A 22,346-nucleotide genomic window follows, 5' to 3' on the forward strand; every position below is an offset into this window, starting at 1 on the left:
GATGCTGGTTTCAACCGAAGATATACACAAAAAGGAACGGGTGGAGGTTTCGGGTCGAGACCGAGACCCATTTCTGTCCTGGGCCCCCTCCACTGTCAGAGTGAGGCCCAGCGCAAATTGGAGGAACTGCAACTCATATTTTGCTTGAGCAGCTTACACCCCAGCGGTATGAACATTGACTTCTCTAACTTCAAGTAGCCCTTGCTTTCCCTCTCTCTCCATCCCCTCCCCCTTCCCAGTTCTCTCACCAGTCTTACTGTCTCTGACTACATTTTATCTCTGTACTGCCCACTCCCCTGACATCAGTCTGAAGAAGGGTCTCGACCCGAAAAAAGTCACCCATCCCTTCTCTCCAGAGATGCTGCCTGTCCCGCTGAGTTACTCCAGCGTTTTGTGTCGATCGCCAGATATGTCTCCTCCTCTGGTTCCACACTGCCACCTAATGAACAATGTGGGAATTACCGTTCACAAACAAGGTGACGAATTCAAACTGGAGAGATGGGAGAATGCTGGAATGCTGGATGTTGGAACCTCACACAAACAAGCCACTGGAGGGCATCACAGGTCAGGTGGACTCTGCAGAGGGAAATTGACAGATGATGTTTCGTATCAGACCCTTCTTCAGGCTGGACAGGTACATGGATAGATTGATTTGTTTAGTTTAGTTCAGAGATACAGCGCGGAAACAGGCCCTTCAGACCAGCGATCCCCGCACATTAACACTATCCTACACCCACTAGGGACAATTTTTAATTAACTAAGCCCAGAAATGGGATTGGTCTGATTCCCTGTCATATAGGGTCTTGCCACACCTCACACTTGCCCGATTACTCAGACTTTCCCCTCTCTCTCTCTACCAGGGAGACAAGCTCCGTTTTTCAAACAGATCAGAGTCTTTTGTTTCAAATTTTTTTTAAACTGTACCAATAATAATAATATATTTTATTGTCATTGCTCGTCAGTGCAACGAGATTTAGTATGCAGCTCCAACCGATGAAAAAGAAAAGTAAAATGAATAAATAAGCTGTGTGTCGAGACCATCCGAGGGAGACAGTCCAGGGGGGATGGAGGGGGGCACTCAGCAGGGCCGGTTCAGAGCCGCTACAGCTCTTGGAATAAAGCTGTTTCTGAGTCTGGAGGTTCGGGCGTAGAAGGCCTTGTAACGTCTGCCGGAGGGAAGTAGTTCAAACAGTCCGTTACAGGGGTGTGATGAGTCTTTATGGATGCTGACAGCCTTCCTGAGGCACCGTGTGTGGTAGATGCCCTCCAAGGCTGGTAGCTCTGTCCCAATGATCCTCTGCGCTGTGTGGACGACGCGCTGAAGAGCTCTCCTCTCCGCCTCCGTGCAGCTGAGATACCACACAGAGATGCCATACGTTAATATGCTCTCTGTGGTGTAGAGGTAGAACGTTGTCAGCAGCTGTTGGGGCAGACCAGTCTTTTTTAATGTTCTCAGGAAGAACAGTCGTTGCTGTGCCTTCTTGACCAGCGCAGCGGTGTTGGTGGACCATGTGAGGTCCTCTGAAATGTGAGTGCCCAGAAACTTAAAGCTGGACACTCTCTCCACACTTTCCCCGTAAATGGCGATTGGGGCGTATTCTCCATTATGGGACCTCCTGAAGTCAATAATCAGCTCCTTGGTCTTGGAGGTCTAGAGACAACTGTTGGCTGCAAAATGTTCTTGGAGCAAAAGTGAGCAGCCTCGATTCTTACGGGGTAGTTAAGGTACAGTGCCTCGAAAGCTACCTTTGAACTATCTTTTATTGGACTTCATCCAGCACTAACTAAAATGCCCTTCATCCGGTAGCTGCATTCTGCTGCCGGCTTGATCGTAATCATCTATAATCTTTCCACTGACTGGATAGCTCGCAACAACAACAAAAAGAATGTCACCGTTCCTCGGTACAGATGCTAATAATAACCGAATAATATACTAAACAAAAACAAAATAAAGATGGTTAGTAGATCTGCTGCTTAACGCAGAGCTGGAGTCCCAGATTGGAACCGGACCATGGGTACTGGCTGTGTGGAGTTTGAACGTTCTCCCTGTGATCGCATGGGATTCCACCAGGTGTTCCGATTTTCTCCCACATCCCAAAGACCTGCAGGTTTGTAGGTTGATTGAAGTTGATAAAATTGTCCCAAGTGTGCAAGGAGTGGATGAGATAGTGGGATAACATGGAATTGGCGTGATCCTGTGATTGATGGCCAGCATGGACACAGTGGGCTGAAGGGCCTGTTTCCATGCTCTATGTCTATTTCTAAACTAGATGTTTGGAAACGTTTTAGAGGTGCAAACCATCACAAAACCAAGCACCGACTTCAAGTAGGTTCTTTGAAAATGCCTAGACAAATGAATAGTGCCAAAAAAAGGTGTCTGTGGAGGTAAATGTGATACTGGCGTCTATAGCATGAGGCTTAGACTTTGATGCACATAACAGCAATAAATCTAAACCTACCAACCAAAGTACCTGGGTGGCACAGTGGCGCAGTGGTAAAGTTGCTGCCTTACAGCGCTTGCAGCGCCAGAGACCCAGGTTCGATCCCGACTATGGGTGCTGTCTGTATGGAGTTCGTACCTTCTCCTTATGACTGCATGGCTTTTCTCCAAGATCTTCGGTTTCCTCCCACACTCCAAAGACGTACAGGTTTGGAGACGCAAAATGCAGGAGTAACTCAGCGGGACAGGCAGCATCTCTGGAGAGAAGGAATGGGTGACATTTCGGGTCGAGACCCTTCTTCAGTCTGATCCATCGGGTGGCGCCATCGAGTGTGGCAGCCTCGCCAGCAGCTATCTGTCCTTTCACTCTTTTTGTTATTTTTAGTGTGTCTAAAATTATGTTTTAAAGGTTTTTTAGTCTTTTTTATGTGGGTGGTGGGGGGGGGGGGGATATAGGGAGAGGGCCGATTCCCATTCCCCCCCTCCCCATATACCTGGACGGAGATGCGTCTTTTCTCCGAGTCGCATCTTCGCCCCCCCCCCCCCCCCCCTCAACCCCCGTGTCCTACCGACTGGATTGGCGCGGCCTTTCCTGCCGGAGACCAGCCAGAGCTTCAGCAGCGGTGCAGCACTGGATTACCATCGCGGAGCGGGACGATGCCTTGCCGAGGATCACCGCGTTGAAAGCTCTGCAGTTTCGGGCCTGCTGATTAACACCATGGAGCTGTGGTCTGCGGCCCTGACGATAGTCGCGGAGTCCTGGGATACTTTGCCGGGGGTTGCCAGTGTTGGATCCCCGTCCAACTCGCCCTGTGGACTTCGGAAGCCGCGGTCTCCGGTTGGAAGCGTCCGATTCGGAAACTCCAAGTCGTGAGTGTGTTCTGATCCATTCCGATATCGGAGTTCCGATCATCCCGGCGGGTGTGCCTGAAACATCGGGCCGCCGCAGCGGCGACTGCAGAGGGTTCAAAGCCCCGACCACGGGTGAACGAACATGAGGAAGTGGACTGAACTTTATTGCCTTCCCTCACAGTGGGAAACGTTGATTCCGCTGTGTGGGGGTGTTCATGTTAAATTCTATCGTGTATTGTGTTCTTTTTATTCGTATGGCTGTATGGTAACTCAAATCTCACTAAACCAATTAGTGCTTAGGGGCATATATAGATAGGGGCGCTGCACTGGCAGCAGCCTCTACCTACAGCCTGTATGTCATTTCTATCCTTTTTATTATTTTTAGTTAGTCTAAAGTCTGTTTTAGGGGGAAACTTTTACTTTTCTATGTGGGGGAGGGGGGCAGGGTAAGGGGGAAACCGTCGCCAAGTCTCTTCCTGGCGGGGACGCGACTATTTCTCCAAGTCGCGTCCTCGCCCCCCACCTCGCGGCCTACCAGCTGGATCGGAGCGGCCTTTCCTGCCGGGGACCGGAAACCGGACCAGGGCTGCTACAGCGGCAGCGCAGCGCTGGAGTCACCGCGGAGCGGGCGATACTTACCCGGGTCGCCGTTTGGACCTCCGGAACGTTGGGCCGTAGCTCCAACATCGTGGAACTCTGGTGCGGAGAGCTTCCAACGCGGGCGACGCTGACCGCCATCGTGGAGTCTTGGGGCGCCTTGCAGAGGGCCTACAGCAGCAGTCTCCACCCGGCGCGGCCTGCGGACATTGGAAGCAGCAGACTCCGGTAGGACGGGGCCGACTCTGGTGTCCACGCCGCTGAGGACGTCCCGCAGCCCCGACGTCGGACTTGTATCACCCCGGCGAGCGGTCCTGGACATCGGGCCACCCGTAGCTGCAACTGCGGAGGGCTTGGGGAGGCCCTGACCACGGGGAACAGTGGAGGAAGAGACTGACTTTGGTGCCTTCCCACACAGTGGGAAACTTTGATTCTGCTGTGTGGGGATGTTTTGTGTTAAATTCTATAGTGTGTTGAGTCCTGTTTATTTTTATTGTATGGCTGTATGGGAATTCATTTCACTGTGCCATCTGGCACATGTGACAATTAAATCTATCTTGAATCTTGTATCTTGCATGTGACAATAAATGTAACTTGGACTTGAACTTGACCCGAAACGTTGCCCATTCCTTCTCTCCAGAGATACTGCCTGTCCTGCTGAGTTGCTCCAGCATTTTGTGTCTACCTTCGATTTAAACCAGCATCTGCATATTTTTCCTACACAGGTTTGTAGGTTAATTGGCTTGGTATAAATGTAAATTATCCCTAGTGTGTGTAGGATAGTGTAGGATCGCTGGTCGATACGGACCCGGTGGGCCGAAGGGCCTGTTTCCGTGCTGTATCTCTAAACTAATCTAAACTAAACCACAGGCTTACGTCAGTTTGAGCTGCTATCAGCTATGCCGCATTGCCACAACAGGCTGCATGAACGGAGCTGGAAGTTTGATTTTCCTAATTTCATCCTCAATTGCTTATGAAAGTTCCTCTGACAAATCTTTATTCTGAAGCTTAACATTATTCAGACACTAAATGATGTCTGCAATGGTTTTAATGATACAATTTTAAAGCAATATTTCCTCCTCCTTGTTCAGCTAGGGGTGTGCTGTTTGATCAAAGCGTACCTACTCTGTCTTGCCCATTATCCCATTGCTGCTCTGAATTAAATCAGCTGCCCATGGAAATGGTTGGCTTAGAAATTGAAACAGCTACGGAATAAAAAATCTAATCTGTAAACAGGCTCTACGAAACAAAAGAGACAGATGATTGAAAGCGAGCACCACCAGGTTCAGGAACAGCCTCTTCCCCTCTGTTATCAGGCTTCTGAATGGCTAGGGTACTGTCCGATTCTCCACTACACCACAAGCTAGGGTACTGACCGATTCTCCTCTACACCACAAGCCAGGGTACTGTCCGATTCTCCACTACACCACAAGCTAGGGTACTGTCCGATTCTCCACTACACCACAAGCTAGGGTACTGTCCGATTCTCCACTACACCACAAGCTAGGGTACTGTCCGATTCTCCTCTACACCACAAGCTAGGGTACTGTCCGATTCTCCTCTACAGCACAAGCTAGGGTACTGTCCGATTCTCCTCTACACCACAAGCTAGGGTACTGTCCGATTCTCCTCTACACCACAAGCTAGGGTACTGTCCGATTCTCCTCTACACCACAAGCTAGGGTACTGTCCGATTCTCCACTACACCACAAGCTAGGGTACTGTCCGATTCTCCACTACACCACAAGCTAGGGTACTGTCCGATTCTCCTCTACACCACAAGCTAGGGTACTGACCGATTCTCTTCTACACCACAAGCTAGGGTACTGCCCGATTCTCCTCTACACCACAAGCTAGGGTACTGACCGATTCTCTTCTACACCACAAGCTAGGGTACTGCCCGATTCTCCACTACACCACAAGCTAGGGTACTGTCCGATTCTCCTCTACCCTGTTGCTGACATTGGACTTTGTCTATGGAACTGATGCTCTGCAATGCTGAGAACTATTTTCTGCACTCTGTAGCTTCTTCTTTGCACCTATTGCACTTGACGTTGAAGTGATTATACATAGAAACATAGAAAATAGTTGCAGGAGTAGGCCATTCGGCCCTTCGAGCCAGCACCGCCACTCAATATGATCGTGGCTGATCATCCAAAATCAGTACCCCGTTCCTGCTTTTTTTCCTGATATCCCTTGATTCCTTTAGCCCTAAGAGCTAAATCTAACCCTCTCTTGAAAATCTAACGGGTCTGTCCCACTTAGGCAATTTTTTAGGCAACTACAGGTGACTAGGCTGTCACTACATGGTCGCCGGGGTGTCGCCTGTATGGTTGTGTTTAGTCTCCTCAGTCGTCCAAAGAATCGTAGCATTTTTCTGGTCGCCTCTGGATTTTGAAATGTTCAAATCTTTTCGGCGACAGTCAGCGGCAGTGGGTTTGATGCCAATGAGCGTAGATTCAGATTCAAGTTTTAATTGTCATTGTCAGTGTACAGTACAGAGACAACGAAATGCATTTAGCATCTCCATGGAAGAGCGACATATGATATGAATAAATAATAATAAGTGTCCGGGCGGGGGTGGTAATTGGCAGTCACCGAGGTACGTTGTTGAGTAGAGTGACAGCCGCCGGGAAGAGGCTGTTCCTCGACCTGCTGGTTAGGCAACGGAGAGACCTGTAGCGCCTCCCGGATGGTAGGAGGGGTAAACAGTTCATGGTTGGGGTGAGAGCAGTCCTTGGCGATGCTGAGCGCCCTCCGCAGACAACGCTTGCTTTGGACAGACTCAATGGAGGGGAGCGAGGAACCGGTGATGCGTTGGGCAATTTTCACCACCCTCTGCAATGCCTTCCGGTCGGAGACAGAGCAGTTGCCATACCACACTGTGATGCAGTTGGTAAGGATGCTCTCGATGGTGCAGCGGTAGAAGTTCACCAGGATCTGAGGAGACAGATGGACCTTCTTCAGTCTCCTCAGGAAGAAGAGACGCTGGTGAGCCTTCTTGATCAGAGTTGAGGTATTGTGGGTCCAAGAGAGGTCATCGGAGATGTTGACTCCCAGGAACTTGAAGCTAGAAACACATTCCACCTCCGTCCCGTTAATGTGGATGGGGGTGTGCGTGCCGCCTCTGGACTTCCTGAAGTCTACAATGAGCTCCTTGGTCTTCTTGGAGTTAAGGGCCAGGATGTTGTCAGCGCACCATGCTGCTAAGTGCTGGACCTCCTCCCTGTATATACACACTTCATCGTTGTTACTCTCTATGAGGCCAAGCTTTTTTCTCCTGACGTATTGCGCTTTTTCTTGTCGTGGTTGTCGCCAGGCTAACGTAGGTTGTTGCTAGGTGATGTTGGTTGCCGCCTGTGCTGACTGGTTTTTTGTTGTTGTTAAAGTAATGATTCTATTTCAAATTTTATGTCGTAGGGGGGGTCCAGTGGCCGGTTTTCCGGCGACCTGCTACGACTATGACAGTCGCCGGCAGTCGCCTAAAAATAGCCTAAGTGGAGCAGGCCCTTTACTCTCTCTTGAAAAATCTAACTCTCTCTTGAAGAGTTGATCTGAAAACAAAGTTGCTGCCTTAAAGCGCCAAAGGCCCCGGTTCGATCCTGACCACCGGGTGCTGTTTGTATGACAATAGAAAATAGACAATAGACCTTGTCCTCTGGGGGTGTCAGGGGTTTTGGGGAGAAGGCAGGAGAATGGGGTTAGCATGGAGAGATAGATTAGCCATGATTGACAATAGACAATAGGTGCAGGAGTAGAACATTCGGCCCATTGAGCCAGCACCGCCATTCAATGTGATCATGGCTGATCATCCCCAATCAGTACCCCGTTCCTGCCTTCTCCCCATATCCCCTGACTAGTTTTAAGAGCCCTATCTAGCTCTCTCTTGAAAGCATCCAGAGAACCTGCCTCCACCGCCCTCTGAGGCAGAGAATTCCACAGACTCGCAACTCTCTGTGAGAAAAAGTGTTTCCTCGTCTCCTCGTATGGAGATTGCGCGTTCACCCTGTGACCGGATAGGTTTCCTCCCACATCCCAAGGACGTGCGGGTTTATAGGTTAATTGGCTTCTGTAAATTGTCTCTAGTGTGTCGGATACAACACGTGTACGGAGTGATCGCTGGTCGGCACGGACTCGATTGGCCTGTTTCCAGAAAGTCTAAAGTCTAAGCTGATAGATTCCTAGCTACATGGCTCTAAAAATGACTGTAAACCGCCTGGCAGGGAATCATGCACTATGCACAGTAGTTAAGTATCTGGGTTCTTCTTCTTGCGAATGAAACATAAACCAAAGGAATAGTTAGATCTCAAGCCGGGTGTTGAGCAGCCAGGATGTTGTCTCTGCGTCAATGTCTGCCAGAGTGTCTGGCCTGATCAAAACAGAATCTGATCAAACCATCTCAAGACAACCCCACACCATTTCCCAACACTTACAGAAACGTGGCTTATTTTGCAGTCATTCAATGAAGCTGTCATTCACATGACCAGCATTTATAGTGATAGAATCATAGTCATACAGTGTGGAGACAGGGCCTTCAGCCCAACATGTCCCATCTACTCTAAAGCCACCTGCTTGCATTTGGCCCATATCCCTCCAAACCTCACCTATCCATGTACTGTTGTTAAGAAAGAACCGTAGATGCTGGAAAAATCGGTAGACACAAAATGCTGGAGAAACTCAGTGGGTGAGTCAGCATCTATGGAGAGAAGGAATTGGCGATGTTTCGGGTCGAGACCCTTCTTCTACCTATCCATATACCTGTCTAATTGCTTCTTAAATGTTGCGATAGTACCTGCGTGAACTATCCCCTCTGGCAGCTCGTTCCATACACCCACCACTCTTCTGTGTAAAATAATTACCTCTCAGAATCCTATTAAATCTTTTCCCATTCACTTTGAAACTATGTCCTCTGGTACTCGATTTACCCGACTCTGGGAAAGAGACTCTGGGCATCGACCCGATCTATTCCTCTCATGATTTTCTACACCTCCTATAAGATCACCCCTCATCCTCCTGAATTGAATTGAATTGAATTTATTTGTCATTTAAAAAAGAATATTTGAACAAAATGTCGTTATCATACAGTCGTAACAATAAAAAGCAAACAAAACACAAATTCATAAATTTAACATACACATCCATCACAGTGATTCTCCTCCAGGCACCTCCTCAGTGTGATGGAAAGTTAAAAAAGTCTTATCTCTTCCTTGCTTCTTCTCCCGCGATGAGGCCATCACACTACTGCTTCAAGGCGATCGAGGTGCCCGATATTCAAGCCCCCGCCGGGCGATGGAGGAACCCGTGGCCGCGCCGGGCGATGAAAGGTCCTGCAAATGGGCCGATCCAAGCCTTGCGAATCGGGGCAGGTGAAGCTGCTGTGACTGGTGCTCTCGATAAGTCGGTCGCCAGCCAGTGACTTGCGAGCTCCCAATGTTACAGACCACAGTGCCCGCGGCTGACGCCTCCGAAGCCTCCAAAAGTAGAGTCGCAGCCATAGCCGCAGTTGCAACGCCACCACAGCCTCCGAAAGGCAGCCAGGTCCGCGATGGTAAGTCCACCGACTCTATGACCAGAGCCCTCAAGGTCAATCCCAGCTGGAGGCCGCATAGCCCCTCGATGTTAGGCCGCAGCGAGAACAGAGATACCACATGGAATCTCCGTTGACAGAAAGAGATTTAGAAAAGGTTTCCTCCATCCCACCCCCCCCCCCCCCCCCCCCCCCCCCCCCACATAATACAAACTAAAAATAGACTATTACATGCATCTAACATTAACGAACAGACAAAGGAGGGAAAGAGACAGCCGCAGCCACAGCCACAGATGCAGCTCTGCCACAAAAATATTTAGGAATAATCTAAAACAATAGACAGTAGGTGCAGGCGTAGGCCATTCAGCCCTTTGAGCCAGCACCGCCATTCAATGTGATCATGGCTGATCATCCCCAATCAGCACCCCGTTCCTGCCTTCTCCCCATATCCCCTGACTCCGCTATTTTTAAAAGCCCTATCTAGCTCTCTCTTGAAAGCATCCAGTGACCCTGCCTCCACCGCCCTCTCAGGCAGAGAATTCCACAGACTCACCACTCTCTGAGAGAAAAAGTGTTTCCTCTTCTCCGTTCTAAATGGCTTACTCCTTATTCTTAAACTGCGACCCTTGGTTCTGGACTCCAGGACTAAGGAATAAAGGCCCAGCCTATTCAACCTCTCCCTATAGCTCAGACCCTCGAGTCCTGGCAACATCTTCTCTGAACCCTTTCCAGCTTTATTCCCATTAAATCGTTCCCAACTTCAACTTGAAGGTGGGAAAGGGCATCTGGTTCTCGGTTCCCTGACTCTGTGCGTTTATATGATACTTCTAAGCGGCTTATGAATAGTATCCATCTCGTTGTAACAGGTCCGGGAATTGGATCAGGACTTGCATCCTTCACCGTTCTAAACCAGATGTTGTTTTATAACACTACACTGCTTTATGGCCACCATTAACAAAATGCACAATCTTAATTCTGGATTTATTGCATTAATTAAAATACAGAGGCACTGTGATGGGATCTAGTTAACATTTAGAGTTTTACCTTTGAGTACAGCATGGAAACAGGCCCTTCGGCACACCGAGTCCATGCCGACCATCGACTACCTGTTAATACTCGTTCTGTGTTATCCCACTTTCTCATCCACACCCTACACACCAGGGACAATTTGCAGAAGCCAATGAACCCCCTTGATTAGTACGGGTGTCAGGGGTTATGGGGAGAAGGCAGGAGAATGGGGTTGAGGGGGAAAGTTAGATCAGCCATGATTGAATGGCGGAGTAGACTTGATTGGCCGAATGGCTTAATATAAGGCAGCGACTCTGCCCACTGCGACACTGTGCCGCCAAACTCATCACACCAAGTCGACGCGCTTGGCCTTGAGAGTGCAAGACCAAAGCCCTGGCCAGTGCAAACATCCTGTAAAGGAACATGACCCAGATAATTTTCGGTCCATGCAATGTTGTGAAGACCCAGGCCCTTTAAGAAAGGATGTCAGCCATGTTTACACTGATTGGCTTACATGTGATGAGAGACCCATGATGGTGGCCAATGCTTGTTTTGTGATATCTCCCAGCCATTGGCAGTCTATGGTTCCACTCATCTACTTCGTGAGAAGATTACAGAGATTTGTCAGAGGACTCTCTTGAACCTCGACAGGTGTACAGTAGAGAGCATATTCACTGAATGCATCACGGCCTGGTTCGGCAACTCGAAACCCCAGGAACAAAGAAGACTGCAAATAGTGGTGAACACTACCTGGTCCATCGCAGGTACTGACCTCCCCGCCATCGAAAGGATTTGCCTCAAAAAGGCAGCTGGCATCATCAGAGATCCGCACCACCCTGGTCACGCTCTCATTTCTCTCATGCCATCGGGAAGAAGATATAGGAGCCTGAAAGAGTGTCAGAGGATCCTCCAGTGCTTCTACGCATCGGCGGTGGAAAGCATCTTGTCCGGGAACATTACCATCTGGTTCGGGAATTGCTCTGCCAAGGACAAGAAGGCTCTGCAGAGAGTAGTGCGTTCGGCCGAACGCACTATGGGAGCTTCACTCACCCCCCTGCAGGAGCTATACAACAGGAGGTGCAACTCCAGAGCAAACAAAATCATGAGAGACCTCTTCCACCCCTGCAACGGACTGTTCCAGCCGCTACGGTCAGGCAAACGCCTCCGTTGCCATGCAGTGAGAACGGAGAGGTTGAGAAGGAGTTTCTTCCCAGAGGCAATTCGGACTGTAAACGCCTTTCTCACCAGGGACTAACTGTACAGAACGTTTTTCCTTCTATTATTTATTATGTAAAATAATATGTGTGTTATGATTGTGTTTATAATTTGTTTGGTTGTTTTGTTGTTCCGCGAGCATTGCCACTTTCATTTCACTGCACATCTCGTATGTGTATGTGACAAATAAACTTGACTTGACTTGACTTGACTTGAAAGCTGTAATGTCCAGGTTCAGGATCGGCTTCCTCCCAACAGCCATCTGGCTATTAAACACCACAACCTCCAAATAAGCTCCGAACTACATAGACGGGGGAGGGTGGCAGTGGTTTTGTCTTTTTAAACAATTATTTTTTGTTTGTTTTTATGTGTGTGTAAGTGTGCACACACTGAACTTTTTTCTTGTTTATTATATTGTTTGCAGAGTACTAAGGTTAAATATTCTGTTGTTTGAGTTTAGTTTATTGTCACGTGTACCAAGGTACAGTGAAAAGCTTTTGTTGCATGCTGACGAGAGAGTGGAAAGAGTGACCCACTCCCCCCTCGACTCCATTCAAGGACCCAAGCAGTCGTTCCAAGTGCGACAGAGGTTTACCTGCATCTCCTCCAACCTCATCTATTGCATCCGCTGCTCAGATGTCAGCTGATCTACATCGGTGAGACCAAGCGTAGGCTGGGCGATCGTTTCGCCGAATACCTCCGCTCGGTCCGCATTAACCAACCTGACCTCCCGGTGGCTCAGCACTTCAACTCCCCCTCCCATTCCGTATCCGACCTCTCTGTCCTGGGCCTCCTCCATGGCCAAAGTGAGCACCACCCGAAATTGGAGAAACAACACCTCATATTCTGCTTGGGGAGTCTGCATACTGGTGGCATGAACATAGAATTCTCACAATTCAGTTAGCCCTTGCTGTCTCCTCCCCTCCCCGTCCAGCTCTCCCTCAGCCCTCAGGCTCCTCCTCCTCCTTTTTCCTTTCTTCCCCAACACGGGGAACATTTTTCCTGTTTCTAGCCTGCACAATCCTTTAAGAAATCTTAAGAGTTTTGTTTTCCTGTCCTCAGGTTAGGTTAGGTTAGAGATACTACTCGGAAACAGGCCCTTTCGGCCCACCGGGTCCGCGCCGACCAGCGATCCCCGCACATTAACACTATCATATACCCACTAGGGACAATTTTTACATTACCAAGCCAATTAACCCACATACCTAGGACACATGGCAGTAAAATACTCTTGACATCTATGTGTTTAAGAAGGAACTGCAGATGCTGGAAAATCGAAGGTAGACAAAAATGCTGGAGAAACTCAGCGGGTGAGGCAGCATCTATGGAGACATCTATGTATGATGTTTACATATTCTGTTGTGCTGCAGCAAGTAAGAATTTCATTGTCCTATCTGAATTGAATTAGAAACATAGAAACATAGAAACAAAGAAATTAGGTGCAGGAGTAGGCCATTCGGCCCGTCGAGCCTGCACCGCCATTCAATATGATCATGGCTGATCATCCAACTCCCGTACCTGCCTTCTCTCCATACCCCCTGATTCCCTTAGCCACAAGGGCCACATCTAACTCCCTCTTAAATATAGCCAATGAACTGGCCTCAACTACCCTCTGTTCCAGAGAGTTCCAGAGATTCACCACTCTCCGTGTGAAAAAAGTTCTTCTCATCTCGGTTTTAAAGGATTTCCCTCTTATCCTTAAGCTGTGACCCCTTGTCCTGGACTTCCCCAACATCGGGAACAATCTTCCTGCATCTAGCCTGTCCAACCCCTTAAGAATTTTGTAAGTTTCTATAAGATCCCCCCTCAATCTCCTAAATTCTAGAGAGTATAAACCAAGTCTATCCAGTCTTTCTTCATAAGACAGTCCTGACATCCCAGGAATCAGTCTGGTGAACCTTCTCTGCACTCCCTCTATGGCAATAATGTCCTTCCTCAGATTTGGAGACCAAAACTGTACGCAATACTCCTTTTGAAGTACGCAATTGAATCCTTTATTTGTCATTCAGACATTTCGGTCTGAATGAAATGTTGGAACTGCAGATATGGCAGATATGTCTGGGACATGTGACAATAAAGCACTCTTGACTCTTGGTTCGAAAAACCATTCTATGGTTTTCCAGGGTCTGGGATTCTTATGACGTCACGCGGCAATGATGTCACTCTGTATGACGTCATCGCCTGTTGCGGTTTCCCGAGAAAGGCGGGATAGGGGCGTGGAGGCGCATGCGCGGCAATGGGAGACCCTCCCCCTGCTACACCCCCTTTCTTGGCGACGGCGCATGCGTGATGAGCTCCTTACCATTACCCCCTCCCCTCCCCCCTCTGGCGAGGAGCATGCGCAGTGTTGGCCTTCCGCGCCCCCTAGTGACTGCGCAGGCGCAGTGCGGACGCTGGCGGCGGTCGCTGAGGGAACGTGAGGCCCGGGATGGAGAGCGCGGCCTCGGCCCCCGACAGCGGCATGGCGGCGGCACCGGCACCGGCACCGGCAACCGGTCTGTCTGTCTCCCTCCCTCCCTCTCCCACACACACACTCACCAACCCGCTCGCTCCCGTTCATTCACAGCCTGAGGATAACACAGTGGCTGCGGGGCAAGGGGGGTGTTAATGGGGGGGGAGGGTAATGGGGCAGGGGAGGGGGGGGGTAAGGGGGCATGGGGCAGGAGAGGGGGTAAATGGGGCAGGTGAGAGGGGGTAATGGGGCAGGGAGGGGGTAATGGGGCAGGGTGAGGGGGGTGTAAATGGGGCAGGTGAGGGGCAATGGGGCAGGGAGGGGGGGGGGGGCAGGTGAGGGGGTAATGGGGCAGGGGGGCAGGGGAGGGGGGGGTAGGGGGGGGCAGGGGGGGGGGGGGGGGGTAATGGGGCAGGGGAGGGGGTAATGGGGCAGGTGAGGGGGTAATGGGGCAGGGGGGGGGATGGGGCAGGGGAGGGGTAATGGGGCAGGGGAGGGGGTAATGGGGCAGGGGAGGGGTAATGGGGCAGGGGAGGGGGTAATGGGGCAGGGGAGGGGTAAATGGGGAGGAGGGGGTAATGGGGCAGGGGAGGGGGGATGGGGCAGGGGAGGGGGTAATGGGGCAGGGGTAATGGGGCAGGGGAGGGGTAATGGGGCAGGGAGGAGGGGGTAATGGGGGGAATGGGGGGGGGAGGAGGGGGTAAGGGCAGGGGGTAATGGGGCAGGGGGGGGGGGGTAATGGGGGCAGGGAGGGGGTAATGGGGCAGGGGGGGTAATGGGGCAGGGGAGGGAGGGGGTAATGGGGCAGGTGAGGGGGGGTAATGGGGCGGCAGGTGAGGGGGTAATGGGGCAGGTGAGGGGGTAATGGGGGGTGAGGGGGTAATGGGGCAGGTGAGGGGGGTAATGGGGCAGGGGAGGGGGTAATGGGGCAGGTGAGGGGGGGAGGCAGGGGAGGGGGGGTAATGGGGCAGGGCAGGGGTAATGGGGCAGGTAGGAGGTAAGGGGAGGGGAGGGGTAATGGGGCAGGTGAGGGGGGTAATGGGGCAGGGAGGAGGTGAGGGGGAGGGGGTAATGGGGCATGGGGGAGGTAATGGGGCAGGGGAGGGGGTAATGGGGCAGGTGAGGGGGTAATGGGGCAGGTGAGGGGGTAATGGGGCAGGGTGAGGGGGTAATGGGGCAGGTGAGGGGGGTAATGGGGCAGGTGAGGGGGTAATGGGGCAGGTGAGGGGGTAATGGGGGTGAGGGGGTAATGGGGGGTGAGGAGGGTAATGGGGGCAGGGGGGGGATGGGCAGGTGAGGGGGGTAATGGGGCAGGTGAGGGGGTAATGGGGCGAGAGGGGGGTAAATGGGGCAGGTGAGGAGGAGAGGGGTAATGGAGAAGAAGGGTTTTTTCACACAGAGAGTGGTGAATCTCTGGAACTCTCTGCCACAGAGGGTAGTTGAGGCCAGTTCATTGGCTATATTAAGAGAGTTAGTGTGAATCTCTGGCCCTTGTGTCTAAGGGGATCAGAGGATATGGAGAGAAGGCAGGTACGGGATACTACATAGACATAGAAACATAGTGAGTTGGATGATCAGCCATGATCATATTGAATGGCGGTGCAGGCTCGAAGGGCCGAATGGCCTACTCCTGCACCTAATTTCTATGTTTCTATGGAGCAAGTGAGAGTGGAATGAGGAGGGGGGATGGGTGAAAGGAAGGGAAGGGGTGAAATAGGGATAGGGGGTGAAAGGAAAAGAGGGATTGGGCAGAGGGAGCGATCATAGGGCAGAGGTAGGCGGAGAGGGAATGGGCAGACGGAGGGAGGAAGAAGGGGTGGGGGGGATTGGGGGACAGAAAGAGACCCCCCCTCTTAGGATATTCTATGTCTGAATAAAGTAATCTGTCATTCTAATAAACGTTCAACAAACACAACTGTTTTGCCTCTCTTAATAGGCCTACTGTGTCATCCAAGGACCTACCTCAATGTACCTTTTTTGGACTGCTTCCATAGCTACTCTTGTTTTCAGTAAAGGGACCAACACTGGGTGCAGGATTCTATGTGTGCCCTTCACCAACACTCTGTACAACTGTAACAAACCCCCTCCCTATTTTGAAGAGTGAAGAAAGCTACCGACCCGAAACATCACCTATTCCTTTTCTCCAGAGATGCTGCCAGACCCGCTGAGTTACTCCAGAATTTTGTGTCTTATCGTTGGTGTAAACCAGCATTTGCAGTTCCTTCCTATGCTCCCTGTTCTTCTGCTCCATCCATTTTTTAAATATTAAACAAAGCCATTTGCTTCACAACGTTGTGGTTGTTGTACGAAACACTTACATTCCTCAAAGCACTTACTTGCAATCTCTCCCCACTTGGAAAAACATCTGTCTTTGAGTTCCTCTTTCCACCTCCATACTAAACTCCAATTGCCATTTTTCCTCACCATCACTCAATCGATCCATATCCCTTTGCAGAATCAAAATGTCCTCATCACAACCTGCCCTTCAACCTATTTTCATGCTGTCAAAAACTTGGATCTCTTCCATTTTATACTCTAAATTTAATGGAAGTAGTAAACAAGTGAGGGCCAAGACTGATCCAGTAGGTAATCCACATTACTCCAGCCTGAAAACTGGTTTTAATAAGAATCTGAGGGGTAACTTCTTCACACAAAGGGTGGTAGGTGTTTAGATCAAGCTGCAAGAGGAGGTAGTTGAGGCAGGTACTATCACAATGTTTAAGAAACATTTAGACAGGTACATGAATAGGGCAGGTTCAGAGCGATATGGGCCAAATGCAGGCAGGTGGGATTAGTGTAGATGGGACTTGTTGGCCGGTGTGGACAATTTGGGCCAAAGGGCCTGTTTCCACGCTGTAAGACTGACTATGAGCTTTTATTCAAGATCTTTGTTTTCTCTGTGACTGTTTTCTATCCTTGCTAACACTCATCCTCCAATACGTTGGAGAATTAATCTGCACCAGTGATTTTTGTGCCACCTTACCAAATGCATTTACAAAATCTAATTACACCGCATCTACAGGTTCCCTTTTGACTTTACTTTAGACTTGAGAGATACAGCGCGGAAACAGGCCATTCGGCTCACTGAGTCCACGCCGACCAGTGATCACCCCTTGCACTAGCACTATCCTACACACTCAGGACAATTTATAATTATGCTGAAGCCAATTAACCTACAAACCTGGGCTTGTTGGAGGAAACCGGAGCACCCTGAGAAAACCCACGCGGTCATGGGGAGAACCTACAAACTCCGCACAGACAGCACCCATAGTCGGGATCGAACCCAGGTCTCGGGTGCTGTAAGGCAGCAACTCGCCCCACTGCGCCACTGGGCCGCCCTTCTATCAACTCCCTGTAACATTGTCAAAGAATTCAAAGTAAATTTGTCAGTCATGATTTCCATTTCATAAAACAATGTTGACGATTGTATTTAGCTTTCCTAAAATAATGTGATGCAGATGATCAGAGCTTTACCCAGAGAACGGGAAAATCAAGATGCATAGAGTCTTTTACCCTGAGAAGTGGAATCAAGAACCAGAACCAGAAGGGTTTAAGGCAGTGGTACTTAACCTGAGGGTCGTTACCCCCCTCCCCCTCCCCCTCCATATGGGGGTCATTTGGGGTTTTGCCAGGGGTCATGAAGGGGTAAAACTGGTTTAAGGTGAAGGGGGAAAAATGTAATATGAACCTGAGGGGCAACATTTCCACACATAAGGTAGTGGGTATATGGAGCAAGCTGCCAGCGGAGGTAGTATAACAGCATTTAGCAGGCACATGGATAGGAAAAGTTTAGAGGGATAGGGCGGCATGGTGGCGCAGCGGTACAGTTGTTGCTTTACAGCACCGGAGACCTGGGTTCGATCCGATGTACGTTCTCCCCGTGACCGCGTGGGTTTTGTCCGAAATCTTCGGTTTCCTCCCACACTCCAAAGAAGTACAGGTGTGTAGGTTAATTGGCCTGCTGTCAGGATTGTGATAATGTGCGAGGATCGCTGGTTGGTGTGGACTTGCTGGGCCGTAGGGCCTGTTTCCGTGCTGTATCTCTAAAAAATGTTCCAAGCCCAGGCAGGTGGGGGAGTGTAGATGGGGCCTTCTGATCAGCATGGGCAAGTTGGGCCGAAGGGCCTGTTAACATGCTGTACATGATTGGCTATTTCTCTTTGAAATTGACTCGAGCAACTTCCTGGCAGCAGATGTTAAACTAACAGAGAGTTTGTTGTGTTCTCAGTTCACTTTTGCGCAACGGAGTAACGTTAGCTGTTTTACAATCTTTTGGTACCCTCCAGGAATTTTAACAAGTTTTGAAAATAAATTAACCACTCAATCCACTGCCTGTGGTTATTTCTTTAAAGATTCCCCGCAAATTATCTTATTTTAGTCCTATGAGTTTCTCTTGTACTGTATCCCTTGCGATTGTTTATTTTTACGTTCCTCTTTGTTATTTGAAATTAATCCATCTGTTACCTTAGCGATATTCATACTGCCCTCCGTGCTGAAGACTAATGGAAATAATTGATCTAACATATCTGCCATTTCTTTGTTTCTTGTTTTTATTTCCCTTGCCTTGTTCTCTGGAGGTCCCCACACTCAATCTAGCCACTTTGTTGCTGCCTGTAAATCCAAACAAGCCGTACTGTTTGATTTGATATTACATGCAAGTTTTCTCTCAAAATCAATTTTCTCGCTTGCTAGCTTTTTAGTATTTCACTGCTGCATCCAGAACACTTCCCAGCCCTCTCCTGTAGCTCACAGCACCAGAGGCATCCCACTTCAATCTTGACCTGTGGTGCTGTCTGTGCAAAGTGTATACATTCTCCCTGTGACCGGGTGGGTTTCCTCCAGTATCCGCCTACATCCCAAAGATTTGTTGGTTAATTGGCCTCTGTAAATTGCCCCGCGTATATTGCCGAAGGGCCCGTTTCCACACTGTAAGGCTCCATGACTCTAAAACTCCCACCTTCACTCATTCAAATTGCTCTTATCCAAGTGTGATGTTCACTGTAAATCTGCATCTGGAATTAGATCATTTGTAGTCATTATCTCCCAGGGAATCATTAACTACAAGATCACTTCTTGGGAGGGTTTAAAGAGAAATAGATATTTTTTTGAAAGATAAGGGAATTGATGGGCCTGTCCCACTTTCGGCGACCTGTCATAGTTGCAGCAGGTCTCCAAAAATGTTCAACATGTTGAAAACCCAGCGGCGACCAGAACAAGGTCCGACTGTTTAGGCGACTACGCACGACCATACAGGCTTGTCGTGAGTAGTCTCAGTCACCCAAAGAGTCGTAGCGTCTTTCTGCTCGCCGCTGAATTTTCAACATGTTAAAAATCTAGTGGCGACCAGAACAAGGTACGACTCTTTAGGCGACTATGCACGACCATACAGGCTTCACCCCACGACATGTCGTGAATAGTCTCCTCAGTCACCCAAAGAGTTGTCGTGTCTTTCTGGGCACCGCTGAATTTTCAACGTTGAAAATTTTCCGCGACCTATGACGGGTGCCGGCTGTCACTGAAAAAGTCGCGTAAGTGGGACAGGCCCTTAACCGGGAACTGGCACAGAAGAGGAGATGAGATCTGGGGCTGATCAGCTGTGATATTCAGCGGTGGGAAAGATTTGAGGGGGCACAGTGGCCTACTCCAGCTGCAATCCCCGTACATGACTGGATATAACTAAGTGCCGGAGCCTGGTAACATTTCACTCTGAATAAAGTATACATCGCGTCATTAGAGAAAGAAGTTGTGATCCTCTATATGCATCTTTAATGTTGGAGAATGTCGCAAACGTTGTCTCACAAGATGCCTCATAAAAGGATATTAAGATGGCTGATTGCAAGCTTGGTTAAGTAACAAGGGCAAAGGAACATTTTAAAGGAAGGGAGGGCGGGGTGAAGAAATCAATGGATATTTTTAAGGCAGAGATTGAGAGATCCTTGGTTAGTAGGGCTGTCGGGTTGTGAGGAGAAGGCAGGAGAATGGTGTTAGGAGGGAGAGATAGATCAGCCATGATTGAATGTTTAAGAGGGAACTGCAGATGCTGGAGAATCGAAGGTTACACAAAAAAGCTGGAGAAACTCAGCGGGTGCAGCAGCATCTATGGAGCGAAGGAAATAGGCAAAGTTTCGGGCCGAAACGTTGCCTATTTCCTTCGCTCCATAGATGCTGCTGCACCCGCTGAGTTTCTCCAGCTTTTTTGTGTAGCCATGATTGAATAGTGGACTGGATGGGCCGAATGGCCTAATTCTGCTCCTATCACAAAGTAAAGGGAGGAAATGTCAGATCTTGAAACCATTGCAGCTGACGGCACAGCCACCAGTATAATTAAAATTAGAGTTGACAGATTTGGAGGCATATTGACATGTTTGGAACATGAGCACATTTTAAAAGGGGAAAAATATTTCAGAAGGGTATTTTTAATAAATTGTGATGTGGTAAACTGAAACCTTCTGTTTTTTTCCCCTCTTCCAGACAGCAAGCCGTTTAGGCCAGACGAGGTCAGAATTATCCTTGAATCATTGCAGCAGCCAGCAGTGTTTCTTAATATGGTTTCTGACTGGCCTGCGCTGAGGTGGACGATCGAACATCTTTCACAAGTGCTTCATGGAAAAGAATTAACGTTCAGGATGGGCAAAAGGAAGACCAATAAAGGTAAGTGTTAATCTGATTACTGTTAACACCTGATCTGGCATTGTCACGGTTTTTAAATTCACAACCCCATTTCTGAATAGAGTCGCAGAGCTGTACAGCACAGCAGCAGGCCCTTTGGCCCACTTTATCCATGCCAACCTAGTTAGCATATTGTCTTAGCCTGGATTAGGGCCATGGTCATGTGAATAGGAGCAGAATTAGGCCATTTGGCCCATCAAGTCGGCTCCGCCATTCAATTATGTTAATTAACCATATAACCATATAACAATTACAGCACGGAAACAGGCCATCTCGGCCCTACAAGTCCATGCCGAACAAATTTTTTTTGTTCCCGATGTTGGGGGAGTCCAGAACCAGGGGCCACATTTTAAGAATAGGAGGTAGGCCATTTAGAACAGAGATGAGGAAAAACTTTTTCACCCAGAGAGTTGTGAATCTGTGGAATTCTCTGCCTCAGAAGGTAGTGGAGGCCAATTTTCTGGATGCTTTCAAGTATGAGCTAGATAGAGCTCTTAAGCATAGCAGAGTCAGGGGACTCTGCACATATTGTCTATTGTCAATCATGGCTAATCTATCTCTCCTGCTAACCCCATTCTCCTGCCTTCTCCCCAAAACCCCTGACACCGTCAGAGGACAAGGCTCTCTAAACCCTTTCCTATCTGCTCAGTGAGTTTTAAAAGTCATAATTGTATCCGCATGTAATGTTTCTTTTGGCAGTTCATTCCAGATACAGACTACCCCCCCCCGAGTCAAACCTTTCCCCTGATTCCCTCTTAAATCTCTCTCCTCTCACCTTAAGTCTATGCCTTCTAATCCTCTTCCCTGGGAAAAAGGCTGTGAGCGTTCTCTGTATCCTTGCCCCTCATGATCTTGTATGCCTCAGTAAGGTCACCGCTCCTACACTCCAGAGCCTATCGAACTTCTCCCAACAATTCAAACCTGCAAGGCCAGGCAACATCCTGGTGAATCTCATCTGCACCCTTACCAACATAATGACATCCTTGTAGAAACAAGGAACTGCAGAGGCAGATTTACATCAAAGGAGACAAAATACTGGAATAATTCAGCAGGTCGATGTCAGGCAGCACCGCTGAATAGGTGATGTTTCAGGTTGGGACCCTTTGTCTGAAAAAGGGTCCTGACCCAAAATGTCGCCTTTCCATGTACTCCAGTGATGCTGCCTGACCCACTGAGTTACTCAACACTTTGTGTCCTTTTCTGGCATCCTTCCTGCAGCTGGGTGACCAGAACTGCACACGATACTCCAATAACTTATTTCAATTGCTTAAACCCATCCCTCAGTATTTCCAAGATGCAGGACAGAACGCCACAGGAGATCCTTCTTCCCTGTGGCCATCAAACTGTACAACTTCTCCCCCTTTTGTCGTGGGGTAGACTGAGACTGACACCCACCTCCCCCCCACCCTTCTCAATCTTTGCACATCCCCCAAGCCTTTCCACTCATCACTTTAATTTCATGTTCATGCATTTTGTGTTTTTTTTATGACTGTTGGCAGATGCTAAACATTTTAACTTCCCCTCTCATTCCCATACTTGAGCTTCCTGTCCTGGGCCTCCTTCACTGTCAGAGTGAGGCCCAATGC

At 49.2% G+C, this 22,346-nt stretch overlaps 1 protein-coding gene across 1 annotated transcript in view; it reads left to right on the forward strand.

Annotated features, from left to right (window-relative positions):
• Positions 1 to 13,988: 13,988 nt before the first annotated feature.
• The window catches only part of hspbap1 (hspb associated protein 1), a 137,136-nt gene continuing 128,778 nt past the window's right edge, over positions 13,989 to 22,346 (forward strand). The window contains exons 1-2 of the mRNA XM_055638784.1: positions 13,989 to 14,134; positions 20,563 to 20,742. Coding sequence (XP_055494759.1) covers positions 14,068 to 14,134; positions 20,563 to 20,742 — 247 coding nt within the window. The 5' untranslated portion in view covers positions 13,989 to 14,067. The remainder of the gene's footprint in view (positions 14,135 to 20,562; positions 20,743 to 22,346) is intronic.

The sequence above is a fragment of the Leucoraja erinacea genome, chromosome 7, assembly GCF_028641065.1.
Source record: "Leucoraja erinacea ecotype New England chromosome 7, Leri_hhj_1, whole genome shotgun sequence".
Lineage (NCBI taxonomy): Eukaryota > Metazoa > Chordata > Chondrichthyes > Rajiformes > Rajidae > Leucoraja > Leucoraja erinaceus.